The sequence below is a fragment of the Micromys minutus genome (genome assembly GCF_963924665.1).
Source record: "Micromys minutus genome assembly, chromosome: 12".
Taxonomy (NCBI): domain Eukaryota; kingdom Metazoa; phylum Chordata; class Mammalia; order Rodentia; family Muridae; genus Micromys; species Micromys minutus.
This window is the reverse complement of record NC_137981.1, coordinates 27,292,783-27,308,134: the sequence shown is the minus strand read 5'-3', so window position 1 is coordinate 27,308,134 and position 15,352 is coordinate 27,292,783. Positions and strand designations below refer to the sequence as shown.

Here is a 15,352-nt window from a genome sequence, read left to right as displayed (position 1 = left end):
CATGCTGGGCCTTGCAGCCATGGCCCTCACTCTGCCCTATTGTAGGTACACCTGAGTATCTTCAGAAGTTCACCTGTGAGAAGGTAGGGTGAGCTCACACCGTGTGACCCCTCCCAGGCTCTGCAGTGGCTGCCTGTTGTCCTCACCCTCAGGTGCCTGTAGTTTAAGATCAGTCATTTTGACCTATCATCACTTACCAGAACTTTCTTTTTTGTTTGTTTTGTTTTTAAATGTTATGTGTATGGGTATTTTGCCCCAAGTATGTATGTCTGTGCACTTGTGTGTGCCTGGTGCCTGTGGAGCCAGAAGAGGGTGTCAGATCACCTGGAACTGTTGTTAGAAGGTTATGAGCTGCCATGGGAGTGATGGGAATTGAACCTGTATACTTTGGAAAAAGAACTAGTGCTTTTAACTGCCAAGCCAACGCTCCAGCTCCGCTTTTTAAAAAGATTTATTTTATACATATGAATGTTTTGCCTACATGTATGTAGGTTCATTATAACATACCACATGCATGCCTGGTACCTATGGAGATCAGAATAGGGCATTGGATCTCTTGGAGCTAGAGTTATGGATGGGTATGGACCACCATTTGTGCTGGGAAATCGGAGTCCTCTGCCTGAGCAACAGGAGCTCTAAACTGCTGGGCCATCTCTATAGTCCACGCAGTTTCTATTCTTCCAAATGAATTCTCCCCAAATCACATCTCCTCAGCTATCAGCTCTCCCTCACGTGCCTCCAGGTCAGGTGATCGAAGCATACCTCTGTGAGTTTGAGGCTATCCTAATCTACATACTGAGGTCCAGGCCAGTGGGCTACACAGTAAGACCCTGCCTCAAAGAGAGTAAGAGAGAGAGAGTTACTTCTTTATTTTGTATTACATATTTAAACTTGGTGCGAGTTTTACTTTTGTAGTCCACCTCAGTTCAGATGTATGTGGCTAGTAGTTTGTGCTGTGCCGCATAGGACAAGATGAGAGGGAGGAAGAGAAATATTGGAAGGCTGACTCTTTGGAGAGCTTTGACCATGTGTCTGGCTGCTCATACCTTCTTTTGTTAATACAACCGTTATTCAGTGAAACCTATCATACTCTGAAAATTAGTTTAATTTATAATTCTTTTGTTTTTTTTTACTTAGACTTTCAAACTAGTCACAGTCTGAACGAGACAGGGTTTTTCTGTGAAGCCCTGTTGAACTCAGAGATCTGCCTGCCTCTGCCTGAATCATTCTTAAAGCTTTTTGAATCACCTTGAGGCAGGGGCTGGGGCGGAGAGTAACACCAGCCTCTACATCTTTCTATTCCATGTCCAACCCTGGGAATCTCCTCCATTCATGTGTTTGTTTAGTTTCTGATGGAGTAGCAGTATGTGGTACTTCAGCCTCTGGTCCACACACTAAAAACAGGGCTTTAAGGGCCTTAGATGTGTAAGACTGGGAGGTCGGTCAGGGGTGGGTGTGGCCTTTTTGTTGTCGTTGTTCTGTTTTGTTGTTTTATCAGATACATAGCTGTGAACTAAATATCCTATTCTCTGGTGAGAGAAGTTATCAGAAATTGACTGTGACCTTTGTGGATATGTTCAGTCCGATAAATTGTTTTTCTTTTCCCCCAGAGAAGTTGTCCAGTCAGGAAAAGAACATGAATGAAAGTTAATTTCTTCCAGTATGTGTTGGTCACTTTTCTATCACTATGACAGAATGCTTGAGAAAATCAACTCAAGGAAGAATAGTGTGGGGACTCGAGGTTTTCATCCTGTGGCCCTCGGCAGGGCCGCACAACATTGCAGGAAGCACATGTGAGGGTAAAAATGTCTCACCTTATGGTGGCTGGAATTAGCCCACTTCCGTCAGCTAATTCCACCTCTTAATAGGCTATGGAATGATGAACCCATCAATGCATCAGTCTGTTGATGAGGTCAGAGCCTTCATGGGCCAGTCACTTACCCAGAGCCTCATATATAGATGCCACCATACTGGGGACATTCAAGATCCACACTGCTTCTCAATGTTGACGTGAAGAAATCAATGAGCCGATAAAAATGATGTAATCCATGTAAAGTGTTCTCCCTTCCTCCTTCCCATTATTATACCCTCGTAACAATATGTGTTGTTGTTTTAATCACAGATTTTCTCTGGACTGGTAGCTCTGAGGAAGATCTGCAACCACCCTGACCTCTTTTCTGGCGGTCCCAAGAATGCCAGTGGTCTTCCAGAGGACGAACTGGAAGAAGAACAGTTTGGATACTGGAAACGCTCTGGGAAAATGATTGTTGTTGAGTCTTTGCTAAAAATCTGGCACAAGCAGGGTCAGCGGGTGCTGCTGTTTTCCCAGTCAAGACAGGTGAGTGCTCAAGCCACAAGTCAGCTCTTAGGACTTGTAACCACAATGTAAAAGGTAGGATGTCACCCCTTACTGCTGAGGTGGCAGCCATGGTTCCCTTCACAGGAGTGAAAAGGAAAAAGAGTTGGCTTTTTAAAACAGACCTCACAGCAGGATCCTGGCATCCTAGTGAGTCTGGGATACTTATAGAGAATTAGCACAAATTCTTTGGAAGCTATCATTTCTTTTTCTCAAAGCAAGAAATAGAGGCCCACTGGAGAAGGCACACTGCTTACATACATGGGCAAGCATGTGCTTGGAGTACACTTGGTTTGCAGACTGTTTTCCTCATTCACTAACAGATGCTGCACATACTGGAAGTGTTCCTGAGAGCCCACAAGTATTCCTATCTCAAGATGGATGGGACCACCACCATAGCATCAAGACAGCCACTGATCACAAAATACAATGAGGTAACAGAGATGGGACGGAGGCAAAAAGGATGACCGTGTGCAAAGGGAGAGTGTACACGTCTGCCCTCACAGCCACTGAGAGGTCTTTGTGTCTGGCTAGCAGGCCAAGGGGGACATTATCCTTTTGGGTGTTTGTTTGTTTGCTTTTCTTTGGGGCAGGGTCTCACTGTGTAACCCTGGTAAGCTGCAGAGCGGGGAGTGAAGAACTATAGCAGCTCTCAGCTCTGCCCACTCTGTTCTGCATCTTTCCTGTAGGACACGTCCATCTTTGTCTTTCTTCTGACTACACGGGTGGGAGGCTTAGGAGTGAACCTGACCGGGGCCAACAGAGTCATCATCTACGACCCTGACTGGAATCCAAGCACCGACACACAGGTCTGTCTTCCATGAAGAGAAGTACTTGCAGAAGGGCAGCTTGTTAATGGCAGTTTTCATCAGTCTCTAATGTTATGCCTGGCTTCACGTTTGCAGTCTGCATGGTGGTCACATGGTCAGTCCTACAGACTTGGGTAGCCTCCTGGCTCTCCACAGCATCCATCACAGCTATGCTGGGAAAGTGCTCACAGAGTCAGAAACCTCTTGCAGTCAAGCTGTCTTGGTTTTCTTTTTGTCATGTGACTCCTCGTCCACTTGCTTGGGCCTCGAGTGCACATTTCTTCTTAGACAGAATTCTGACTAGGGGACAGAAGGCAGTGATCAGTTACTGCTTTCTCTTAGTTGGCCCTTGTTAAAATCTCTCTGCCAGGCCCGGGAGCGAGCATGGAGGATAGGCCAGAAGAAGCAGGTGACTGTCTACAGGCTTCTGACGGCCGGCACCATTGAGGAAAAGATCTACCACCGGTCAGTACAGAGGGCTGCTGGGCCTCAACTTCCTAGCCTAGAGTTTTCAGGAAGAAGGGTTTTTATTTCCAAGTGTGGGCGTAAAGATCTTTTTGTCTTTGAGGAGTAATTACTGTAACTTAAAGGATAGCAGACTATTTTGTGTTTTTATAATTTTCTTTGCCTAAAATATATTTTGACACATTACTCATTTTTGTTTGCTTGTTTGGCTTGATTTGTTTTTTTGAGACAGGATTTTATTGTGTAGCTATTGGCAGACCTACAACTCACTGTGTAAACCTGGATGGCTTCATGTAAATCCTGGATGGCAAGATACACCTGCCTCTGCCTCCCAAGTGCTGGGATTAAAGGCGTGCACCACCACAGCCAACCTTACTGTTTTTAAAAATATCCTAGGAATAATTAATTGTACCTTAATCTAAACGAGAAACTCTTTATATGTAAATTTGAAATTGTGTTGTGAGGAAACCATCCTGACTTACTGTAGTGTGGTCCTTGCTTGAGAAGTGACATAAGTGAAGACGGTGCATGCAAGCCCCTTGCAGAGGGTGCAGTATGTGCCCCTTCCTCTTGCAACTAGGCAGCTTGAGGCAGCGCTATCTGCGGGGAAAGTCCAGACATTGCCAGCTATTCCTGTGCTCCTCAGACTCCATTCTTTCTCCGTATCCCAGAGCCTGCATTGGCACTGGGCTGTTCCAGAACTATTTTGTGTCCTAGCAGGTTTACTGTAGGGTCTGGTGATGAGGTGCATCTGTGAGAAAGGGTTATTCCGAAGCACAGTGGAAAAGAGGCAATGGTGTTGCTGTGTGGTAAAGCCTGTGTGACCTTAAGTGAACCAGCAGGTGGGGGCTGGGAAGCAGAGCATGTGTGAGGGCTGTACAAAGCAATGAACCCTCCACAAGGGGCACTGGGTAGGGCAGTGCGGGGAGTCTGATTGGCTCCTTACAGCCTGTAGAGCCTGTGGTACATAAATGTAAAAAGTTTGAAATGTGATAGGCTTTAGAAGTAAAACAAAACTCATTGGGCATAAATAATAAGGTATCATTTCTAATTTAAAATTTATAAAATTTGGGACACCACCTGATGTATTATTTATGTTTTGAGTTGTGATTTTCCATGGCTGAAAGTTTGGGGCTTTGTAATCATTCATAGATCAGTTGTTGGTTTTTATTTTTATGTATGGGTGTTCTGTGTACCTGTCTATGCACCATATGCATGCAGTCCCTGGAGAGGCCAGAAGAGGGCATTACATTACCTGGGACTGGAGTTACAGGTGGTTTTGAGCTGCCCTGTGAGTGCTAGGCCGGAAGAGCAACCAGTACTCTTAACCACCGAGCAGTCTCTCCAGCCCCATCCCTCATGTTCTGTATTTGGAATTTTGAGGTGCAGCTAAACATTGTTTCATAAATGTGATTTTTATCTTTTTAGACAAATCTTCAAGCAATTTTTGACAAACAGAGTGTTAAAAGACCCAAAACAAAGGCGCTTTTTCAAGTCCAATGATCTCTATGAGCTGTTTACTCTGACTAGTCCTGATGCCTCCCAGGGCACTGAAACAAGTGCTATTTTTGCAGGTATTACATTAAGTCATTTAATTTAATCAGTTGCATAAGAATTCCGCAGTGTAACATTAGCTGTGTTTTTTTCCCCTGTTATAGGAACTGGCTCCAATGTTCAGACACCCAAATGTCACTTTAAGAAAAGGACTCCGCCAGTCCTAGGAACAGATCCCAAATGCAAGGAGCCCCCTGTGTCTGACACATCTTTAAATGGTGCCACCCTGATGGAAGAAAAATCTAAGGTGGCTGGAGCTACAGGAAGTGTCAGTTCTAGAGAAAGTGGCCCTTTGAAAAGTGACCATCATACAAGTGGGAGCAGAGCTAGCAGTGTTGCTTTTGGAGAAGAGACAGATGCAGGGTCCACACTGGAGCATTTCTTAGTGATGGGTGAGGATGGGAAGCATTCCGATTCTCCAGCAGTTGAGCACACATCTGGGCCCTCGGACGATGTGAGCACCAGTGAGAAGCAGGGTTCTTCCTATGAAAGGGAGTGCTGCCAGGCTCAGACAGAGCCTGTTTGTGTGAGTGAGCAAACGGAAGGCCATTTCTCTAAGCACAAATCAAAAAGGAAACATGATGCAGCGGAGGAAGAGACCACAGAGAAATGTCCACAGCCCAAGCAAAAGGCCAAGAACCCCAAGCATTTCAGAGATGCTAAGTTCGAGGGAACTCGAGTCCCACACCTGGTGAAGAAAAGGCGGTACCACCAGCAAACCACTGAGCAGGAGAGCGGAGCCAAGGACCGGAGCAGTGATGATTATGTTTTGGAAAAGCTTTTCAAAAAATCAGGTAATGATTTTGATGACTCTTTCACCTGGGTGCTAGGAAAGCAAATGTGGGAACCATTTCTAGCATGGTAGTCTTTAACTATGGGGCTGGCATTTTGGAGATTGTATTTATTGAGACCTGAAAAGAGTTTAAAACTTTAGGAAACATAATACTTAACATATGGCCATTTATAGTAGATCAGATACCGCAAATAGTCATATGCTGCCTGAATGTTGGTAGGCAGTTTCCTTTCGTGTTGTATGTATATGCTTTTCTAACTATAGGAGGTTAGAGAAACAGGTCATGGGAGAGAGCCAGAAAGGACTCTGGCTGGGGCAGGCAAAAAGTGAAGCTGATGGCCAAGAGGAAAGAGAAGCATTAGAGAAATCAACTAACAGTTGCCGAGACAGTGAAAGTCAGCATGCCCTGCTCTGCTTTGGTACCTCCCAAGTGTCATCTTCTTTGCCTTTGCTGCATTGTGATGACAGTGGTGGCCATAGTTACAAAGATTCCTGAGTCAGGTGTTCTGTTTGAGAAGGCAGGTTTATGCATTGCTTCAGAAAACCCTGTCAAAGAAATTAGCATGATGTGTGCCAACATTTACAGTTTTCATCATTTCCTTTATCATATCATTCACACACATATGTAAATGTGCCTACAAGTACACATGCATGTGCTTGAGTGTTCAAGTATATATATTTGTATTCTATAGCTCTCTACATTTATGGTTAAGAACCATATGATTGCTGTAAGGATGGCGCAGCATTACTCTCCCACAGTGCAACAGCTGAAATATGACCAGTGTGCATATGAAGCAGTGGTGCCAAGAGGGCACCAAAGGATGGTGATCTCTCAGATGGGAGACATGATCTGAGCTTGCCACTTGCTGCCTTGAAAAACATGAGAGGGGAGTCCAGATGGAACCCTGGACAGACAGATCCAGAGAGAGCTTAGGTGCTGGAGCTTATGCAAAAGTGTGAAGGGGCCTGCTGAGGGACTCCTTTGGAACTCAGCTGGATGCTCTTCAGCACTTCCTGCAAGGAAGCTATTTGAGGCTACAGAAAGGACCACTCAGAAGTAGGGAAGTTTCTGTGCACACCCAGAGCAGGGACAGTGCCTGTGCCTACTAGGCAGCCTGTTGGTAGAGAAAAAGTATAGTGTCACCTCAGCCTTAGCACTGTTTCAGATTTTACTGGGCTCTTATAGACTATGGGTATAAACGCTGGGCAAGACAAAGTGTATGGGGTTTTGCATCAAATATAAAAATTATTTGGTATAGAAAGAGGTAGGAAAATGTGATTCACAATGAGGGAATAAAATAGAACTGACAGGTTGTGGAGTTAGCATGGACATTAAGTAATTATAACTGTTCAATATATTCAAAAAGAGGCATAAAAGATGTACACATACATTGAAAGTGAATTTATACGTAGATGTAATGGCTGGTGTGGAAAACTCCTGGTAGGAGATGGAGGCATATTAGACATAGCAGGTGAAAAGATTAGTGAACTTGAGAGCTGAGAAGCTCCTCAAAGAGTAACATAGCGAAGTCACAGAAACAAACCGACTGCGGGACTTCAACAGCCTCATGTAATGGTCACTGAGGTCCTGACCAAGAAGGGAAGGGAGGGGAATATATCAATAAAGAAATGCTGGTAAGCAATATTTCAAACTTGATGAAAGCTATACATCCCTTCATTCAAGAAACACAATAAAACCCTAACCAGAAAGAGAAAGAAAGATACACCAAAGCACAATAATAAACAGGCCAAAGCAGATGGGAGGAAGAAACACTGGACTCTGAAGTGTATGTGGGGAAGAGTCTGGAAGAACAAAGTTCTGAGCCTTGGGAATAAAGCTGATTGTAAGTCACCTCGGTAGCGTGACGGGCAGGCTCCACATGGTCTTCTCTGCAGTAGGGTAGGGTGTTGGAGGGTGGGGTCTCATGTGCCCATGTGCCACGAAGAGGCCGTTGCAAGTCAGGGTATCATTGCCTTCCTGGGTTTCTTTGGTCAGAGTAGGCACATGTTTAACTTCATCTTTTCTTACACTGTGTCCTGCTCCTTTAAAAAGCCTTGCATATCTGGAAAGTCCCCCATATTTGTTCATAGAGCCCATCTCCCTTTCTGTGGCCTTTACTTGGACACACCATCGTTTCTTCACATTGAGCACATAGACTGCTAAGCTCTTTTCGGTCAGTTTTGTGGTGAATAACCTTGTGCCATGTATTGTCCTGCTGGTAGACATAACTGCTTCTTAACGTTTTTAGAAGGGAGGCCACTATGCAAAGATAGACACATACGGGTGTTTGTAGTTTTGAAATGATCCTACCCCCACCTGAACATATTAGCATTTGTCCTCATGCCATGGCTGTTGTGTTCCAGTTTTATTTTGTGCCTACATAAATATGAGAAGCTGGGTGATGTGGCACACATCATTAACCCCAGCACTTGGGAGGCAAAGACTAGTGGACTAGTTCCAGGCCAGCCAGAGCTGCAGAGATCCTGACTCAGATAAATAGGTGGGTGGGTGGGTGGGTGGGTGGATGGATGGACGGACTGACCGACAGACAGACAAGTAGGTAAGAAATAGATGTCTGTGTCTGAGGGGCAGATAGATACAGACAGGCTAGCAGGCAGGCAGACAGACAGAAGTCCATGGCTGAGGGGCAGAGACAGGGAGTACAGCTACAATATGGCAGCCATAGCAACCTGAGGAGTTCCTTAATTTTTTAGGGACCTTGATACAGGTTATGCTGAGTATAGTGGCTTCAGTGCAAAAGAGTTTGAGTACTAGCCTATATAAAGGAGAGTTGGAATTTAATAAAGATATTTTAAACTAGGTTTAAGCAGGAGGATTACAAGAAAGGGAGTTGCTCTGAAGAAAGTAAGGTACTGGAAAGCACAGGCATGGGCTTTGAGTGTCACAGCCATCAGTCTTAAATACTCATAGGATTCAGACATTTACATCTTGAGCACTGTTAAGAAACCTGAGTGAGACCACCAGGTGGTTGTCAGGGCAACCATGAGGGTTACAGTTGCTGAAGTGAAAGTCTAGGTTGCTGGACAAGGAAGGTTAGGTGGTCTTCACTGTAAACAGAGCTTCCAGTTTTGCTTGAGATTCTTAGATGTCTGGGGAGAGGAATGAAGCTCCACCCATGAGTCTTACACCTCAGGCCTCAAGCTGGGGCCCCTGTTATTAGTCATAAAATACTTGTGCACCAAAGGAATATTCACTGCGTCATCAACCTTTACAGCAAATGTTAATTGTCTGCAATTTTGCTTCTCAGCAGGAGAGGTTGCAGTCAGAATTGAGGGTGTGTGGGTGGGGGGGTGTTCCTTTCTCTTCCGTTCCCTATGTTCCCTTTCTGTCTGTCCTGACTCCACCTGGCATCTCATGTTAATTCACTTTATTTTATTAGTAAAATTGAATAAAATCCATTTTCATCTTTTTGTTGTTCATTGTTATTGTATGTGGAGTTTCCCCATCATTATATCCTTTAACTGCTGTTTAATGAGAAGGTTTGTTTGTTTTAATTTATATTTGTTAGGTGGTTTACTGCTTTGCTTTGTCATTGATTCTCTAGAGTCCTTTAGCTTTTTAGCCATTAAAAACTTCAGAAGAGAGTGGGACTGGAGTTATATTGATTGATGGTAGAACACCTGTCTAGCATGCATGAAACTAGTCCAGAAAAAAACAAGGGAAGGAAGGAGGAAGGGAGGGAAAGGAAGGCACTAAGTCAGGGAAAACTGTGCTGCCTTCTGTCACACCTTGGTTCTCTGATACTAATTTACTAGCCTGTGATGCTAGCAGAATATTATCCATCACTACAGTAGAAAGACCTGGAGTGTTGACTCATTAAGAGTCAGGAGCTGGGATAAAGCACGTGTCTTATTAATTAATTCCTGGTTTGGGGAATGGCTTTTCTGGTCTGGGTAATGAAGTTTGTCAAAGGCATTTTCACTGTAGAGACATCAGTGGTTGGTATTGAAAAGAGCATCACAAAGCTTATTAGGTAATGGATTAGTTAACAGTAACTGACCCTGAATTCCAGTGACTCTGACCTGTGTCGTCTGTAATCCTTTTTTGCTGTTGGTTTCTATTCAGATTGGCACAAAGGTATACAAATATTTCTATAGTGATTTGCCTTTTCCAAAATAGCTTCTTTTTTTTACTTTATTCCATAAATTTTTCTTTTTTTAAGTGAGTTTTCCATTTTGCTACTTTTATCTAGTAATCCAGGATTCTTACTGATTAACAGGGATCCATAGTTGATCTGGTCTGTATTTTATTATTTTAATTTATAAATTTTTTAGTGCTTTTGCTTTTATTATATTTTGGTGAGATTTGGGGAGCTTAATTATTTCCTTGTATTTATGTCTTACTAGAAATTTATTTTATTCTTACTTTAATTTAATTACATTGTTTACTTTTGGGCGTATCATTGTTTATCTCATGTTGGCCTTGAATTTCAATGCTTCTGCTGTAGCCTCTTAGGAGCTGGGATTATAGGCATGCCACATCTTGCATTGCTGTTTGTTTTTACTGATGCATTCAGGGAAATTACTTTCCACTGATTATTCTGTTAAGTGTATTCTACTAACATTCCCATGAAGGTAAATTTGCTTGAAATGTTTATTTCTGCTTTATATTTTCACGTTGAAGGGTTTATTAATATTTTAATTATTCACAGCATAGCTAATAAGAGATTAAATGTTAAAATTATGACTAAAGCATTTTAAGTATTTTAAAACAAGGATAATTGATAACTGTCCCTTGTAGGGTAGTGGCAGGTAGAAGTTCTCATCATTGCTACCACCCAAGAAAAAGCTAAAAGCATTGTGGGTTTTTTTCTCATGTGAAACTAGTATTACAGTGCATAGTATTAATTTTAGTGCATAATATTACTGTATGTTGTATTACAGTGTGTAGTATTTTAGTGTGTAGTATTACAGTGTGTAGTATTTTAGTGCGTAGTATTACAGTGTGTAGTGTTACAGTGTGTACTGTTACAGTGTGTAGTGTTACAGTGGGTAGTATTGCAGTGTGTAGTATTATAGCACATGGACCAAATCATCACCTATTCTTTCCTTATTCTTGTTAGTGGGCGTGCACAGCGTTGTGAAGCATGATGCCATCATAGATGGGTCCAGTCCGGATTATATGTTGGTGGAGGCAGAAGCCAACCGAGTGGCTCAGGACGCCTTAAAAGCTCTGAGGCTCTCTCGCCAGCAATGCCTGGGGGCAGCATCTGGTGTTCCCACCTGGACTGGCCACAGGGGTATTTCTGGTGCATCATCAGGAGTAAAGTAAGAGACCACTCCCCAACATGCTTGCAAGGAGTCCCACTGGTTGAGGCTAGCTACAGTCAAGGTGGACCAAGGCTTGCTCTCTATGGGACAAGAAGTTTCCTCAGGGAGGCATTGTATGGGACAGACCTGAGTGACTTGAAAAAGTCCTTTTTTTTTTCTTTCTTCCCCTTCATCTCCTGCTTTCTGGAGATTACTTTTTCAGGGAAGAAGTGATCAGTTTTGCTTGAGAGATGATGTTTAAAATAGTGAGAAGTAGGGGGCTGGAGAGATGGCTCAGTGATTAAGAGCACTGCTCTTCCAGAGAACCTGACTTCAGTTCCCACAAGGCAGCTCACAACTGTTTGTAACTTCAGGTTCCAACACCCTCACACAGACATACGTGCAGGTAAAACACCTATTATTTAAAAAAAAAAAACATGAGGAGTGTAAATAGCAACTAAATGTTAGTAGACAATTAGGCAGACTATAGCCATCAGTAATTGCTATGCTAATTATAATATTGGCATATTGTTGCATAATTATTATCCAAGACGTTTTCTCACATCCAGTGTTGAATGAACATGTTGAGTGGAGTGTAACAGTCAAGGTGGTAGAGCAGGAGTGAGGGCATCTGACGGCAGCGGTTTTCCCAGGAAGAGGCTGGTTGTTGAGGGTACCTTGGCCTCTGATGCAGCACCTGACATCCTGTCTACCTGTTTCTCTTTATTATTTAGGAATAGGTTCGGACAGAAAAGAAACTCCAGTCTCCCTGTGCAGCGTCCTTTGTCACTAACAGAAAAGACTCAGGTAATGGTATCCTGGCTGCCTCTCACATTTGAGATTTGTGTGGGTGGCCAGGAGAATGTATGTCACTAGGTATAAAGATGAAGATGGTTGTAACTGACTAGTGACATTTGATAGTTGTAGGCTCAGAATTGTGTTGTACTTTCATTTGAATCTAAGGGTCTTTTTACTTCCTAGAGCACAAAATCTCAGCAGTTCAGTCCTCAGAAAAGTAATATGCACAGCCACCTCTCTGGAGGAGCTGTATCAGCTCTAGAGACACAGCCGGATGTCTAAACTAAATGCCCAGAGACCCTTCTTGAGTGTTGGGCAAAGCACCTCTTCTTTACCACATTGCAGCAATGATAAAACTGGGTGAACACATCTCTGTCTTTCTGCCTACGGATGTGTTAATGCTCACACTTAAAGACTCCCAGGTTAAGACTCTAGTTTTAGCTCCATGTGAACTTCTTTGAGAACAGACACATTCCAGTCTGCAGTGTTCTGGGATTTTAGCAGCAGGAGTCTAAGGCACTTCCCAGGTTAGTTCTGATGTTTTAAGAAAATGCATACGATGCAAGGTGGGTGGGGAAGGGAGAAGTTTGAAAAGTGAAGAAAGTGATAGCTGCTCCCGTCCCTGGTGTGAGCCAGGGTGCATGTCGGAGAAAGAGCAGGGCAAGCCCATGGGCATGGAACGCTGCCTAGGCCTCTGGAGGACCCGCCCAGGCACTGTGCCTGAAGTAAGGGCTCCTCAGCTCTGCTGCTCCTACACTCTGGCATCCAAGAGATGGCTTCATCCTCTTCTTCCTGCTTAGTTCTTTATGAAATGCCCATTACATATGGGTAGATTCATGTCCACTTCTCTATCGAGGCATTGGATGGCATCCATGTCTTTCTCCCACATCTCACCATATGGCATATGAGTTATTCTGTGGGTCCTCACGCCTTTGGGGGAAATAATGGAACATTCTGCAAGTCTGTTCTGTTACCATGTGGTCTTCCTTTTCTAGAACAACTTGAAAAAGGAGGGGAAAGCTCACACCCCCGAGTACTTCAGTGGCAAAGAAGATGGAGCATCTTTGTCTGGAGCCCCCAGTTCCTCCTCACTCTTGGCTAGAATGCGAGCAAGAAACCACATGATTTTGCCGGAGCGTTTAGAGAGTGAGAGCGAGCGCCTTGCTGAGGCTGCTGCTGTGCCTTCCTGCAGCACAGAGCACGACGGCCTTCTGGTGGACATGAGGAACTTCATTGCTTTCCAGGCCCAGGTGGATGGCCAGGCCAGCACTCGGGAAATCCTGCAGGAGTTCGAATCCAAGCTGTCTGTGGCACAGTCCTGTGTCTTCCGAGAACTACTGAGAAATCTGTGCAATTTCCATAGAACTCCTGGTGGTGAAGGGATTTGGAAACTGAAGCCAGAGTACTGCTAACAGCGATGCTCCCTATACTTTTTCAAATGGGAATCTTGGCTCACCAATCCTGTGGTGTGTGTGTGTGTGTGTGTGTGTGTGTGTGTACACGGGCGTGTGTGCGCATGGCTGCACTTGGTGTTTACTGTGTCATCTACCTCAAAACTAAAACTTGAAGAAGGAAGTAATTGGAGGTTTTTTGTTTTGTTTTGGTGGCACTGTGAATTAAGTTATAAAACCTTGGAGGGACCTAACGGTTGTTTAGTGAAGCAAATACATTACTTAACCCAAAAGATGCTGTCGGGGGCACATTCTACTTAAGAGTAGATCTCGTTTCTTCTTACTGGTGCTGGGCGCATGTCTTCTCTTTACCCACCCCATCCCATAGGTGACTTCACAGTATCTGATAACCTTAGTACCCCATACAGGATGTGTAAATAGTTCTGACCCTTGCTATCTGTCAAATCACTAATTACTTTAAATGATTCTTTACAGTACTTTTGAAGTAGCAGGTCTGGGTTTTGCTGTCTGTTTTAACTGTTGCTGAAGACAGCTTGGTGCCTTGCACATGCTAAGCGTGTGCTTTACCACCCAGTTCATCCCAGTTCATACATACAATCAAAGAAGGCAACCTCTTTTTTCTTCTCTGTCATTATTATGTAAAGATGGTGGAAGGGGTTTGCTTAAATAGGTTAATAAGTTCTAAACTTCAGTACTTGGCACAGAAGGAAGTCACAACACCCATTTATTTATTTTTTCTTCTAGTCGTTAGCCTACAAGGAAATGATGTTGCCCTTGTCCTCAGGCTGACTACTGACCTGACTCACTAGTGTGAAGCGTTAGTGCTGTGCCTGTAATATCTGAGATCTACGTTATACTGAGCTAGAGAAGTACAGACACCTTTTAACTGTTGAAAGTGACCTACCGTAGAAGCAGTAATCGAGGAATCTGCCTCTGACCTGCCCAGCTTAGGAAGGTTGAATCTGTAAACATGGTCATCTACCTAGCTGGGAAAAACTTAGAGACCAATGTTCTAGGTTAAAATACATTTTAACAATATACAGCACCTTTATACATTCACTGAGCTGCAATCTGATTTTTGAATATTAAATACTTTGTGTGGTGTAAATAGACTTGGTGTATTAAACATGTTAAATAATTACAAATAAAGGATTTAAAAAATTCCAGCTTTTACTGCATTGTCACTGCTAAATCCTTCAAGCTCTTCTTCCTTCCCACCCTGTGCTGATGTTGCTTCCCTTCCAGAGCCCTGTGCAGATGCCCAGGCATTTGCATGGCTGCTGGCTTGCTGGACCAGTGACTGCTCAGCTGATGATCGTTTCTCAGCCTTCCTGTAGGTACATGTGGCCACATCGGCAGTTCTAGGCAGTGAGTTGGAGAATTTTCACCTTGCAGCTTATACAAAGTCACAGTGTGCATGCCCCTGGCTATCTGTGAGAGCTTCAAGGGTCTCCTGGTATTTCAAGAGAGGGTTTTTGGTTTACCAGTCAGGCTGTCTTTGACCAGATACTTTGGAATGAAATAAATGAATTCTTACTTAACACAGTTTTGACATCTAATTGGTTTAATGTATGTAACACACTAATGGCATATATTTCCTGTGTATCTAACTTTCACTCCTTTGATGCAGCTCTGCTTTCACAAAACTGCTGAACTCTAAACCCATCACAGGCTCACTTTTCCCATGTTTGCCCACAGCAGCTAGTTTTCATCTTGGTATGTTGTTTTAAAATCAATCTTGTTTAATAAAATAACCTTACTTTAACTTGAGTTTCTGTGATTACTTTAACACTAGACAGAATACCATATTCACCTAGTTTCCTATGTTATTTCCAATATAAATGAAAGACAATTATGGAACAGGCAAAAATACAAAGCCATCATGTGCTAGTCC

The 15,352-nt window shown here is 43.5% G+C and overlaps 1 protein-coding gene across 1 annotated transcript in view; it reads left to right on the top strand.

Moving 5' to 3' along the window:
- Positions 1-14,601, top strand: part of ERCC6 (ERCC excision repair 6, chromatin remodeling factor) — a 68,821-nt gene extending 54,220 nt beyond the window's left edge. The window contains exons 13-21 of the mRNA XM_080926177.1: positions 2,123-2,338; positions 2,680-2,790; positions 3,046-3,165; positions 3,536-3,630; positions 5,059-5,204; positions 5,289-5,978; positions 11,062-11,266; positions 11,983-12,055; positions 13,042-14,601. Coding sequence (XP_080782303.1) covers positions 2,123-2,338; positions 2,680-2,790; positions 3,046-3,165; positions 3,536-3,630; positions 5,059-5,204; positions 5,289-5,978; positions 11,062-11,266; positions 11,983-12,055; positions 13,042-13,458 — 2,073 coding nt within the window. The 3' untranslated portion in view covers positions 13,459-14,601. The remainder of the gene's footprint in view (positions 1-2,122; positions 2,339-2,679; positions 2,791-3,045; positions 3,166-3,535; positions 3,631-5,058; positions 5,205-5,288; positions 5,979-11,061; positions 11,267-11,982; positions 12,056-13,041) is intronic.
- The last annotated feature ends 751 nt before the right edge of the window (positions 14,602-15,352 follow it).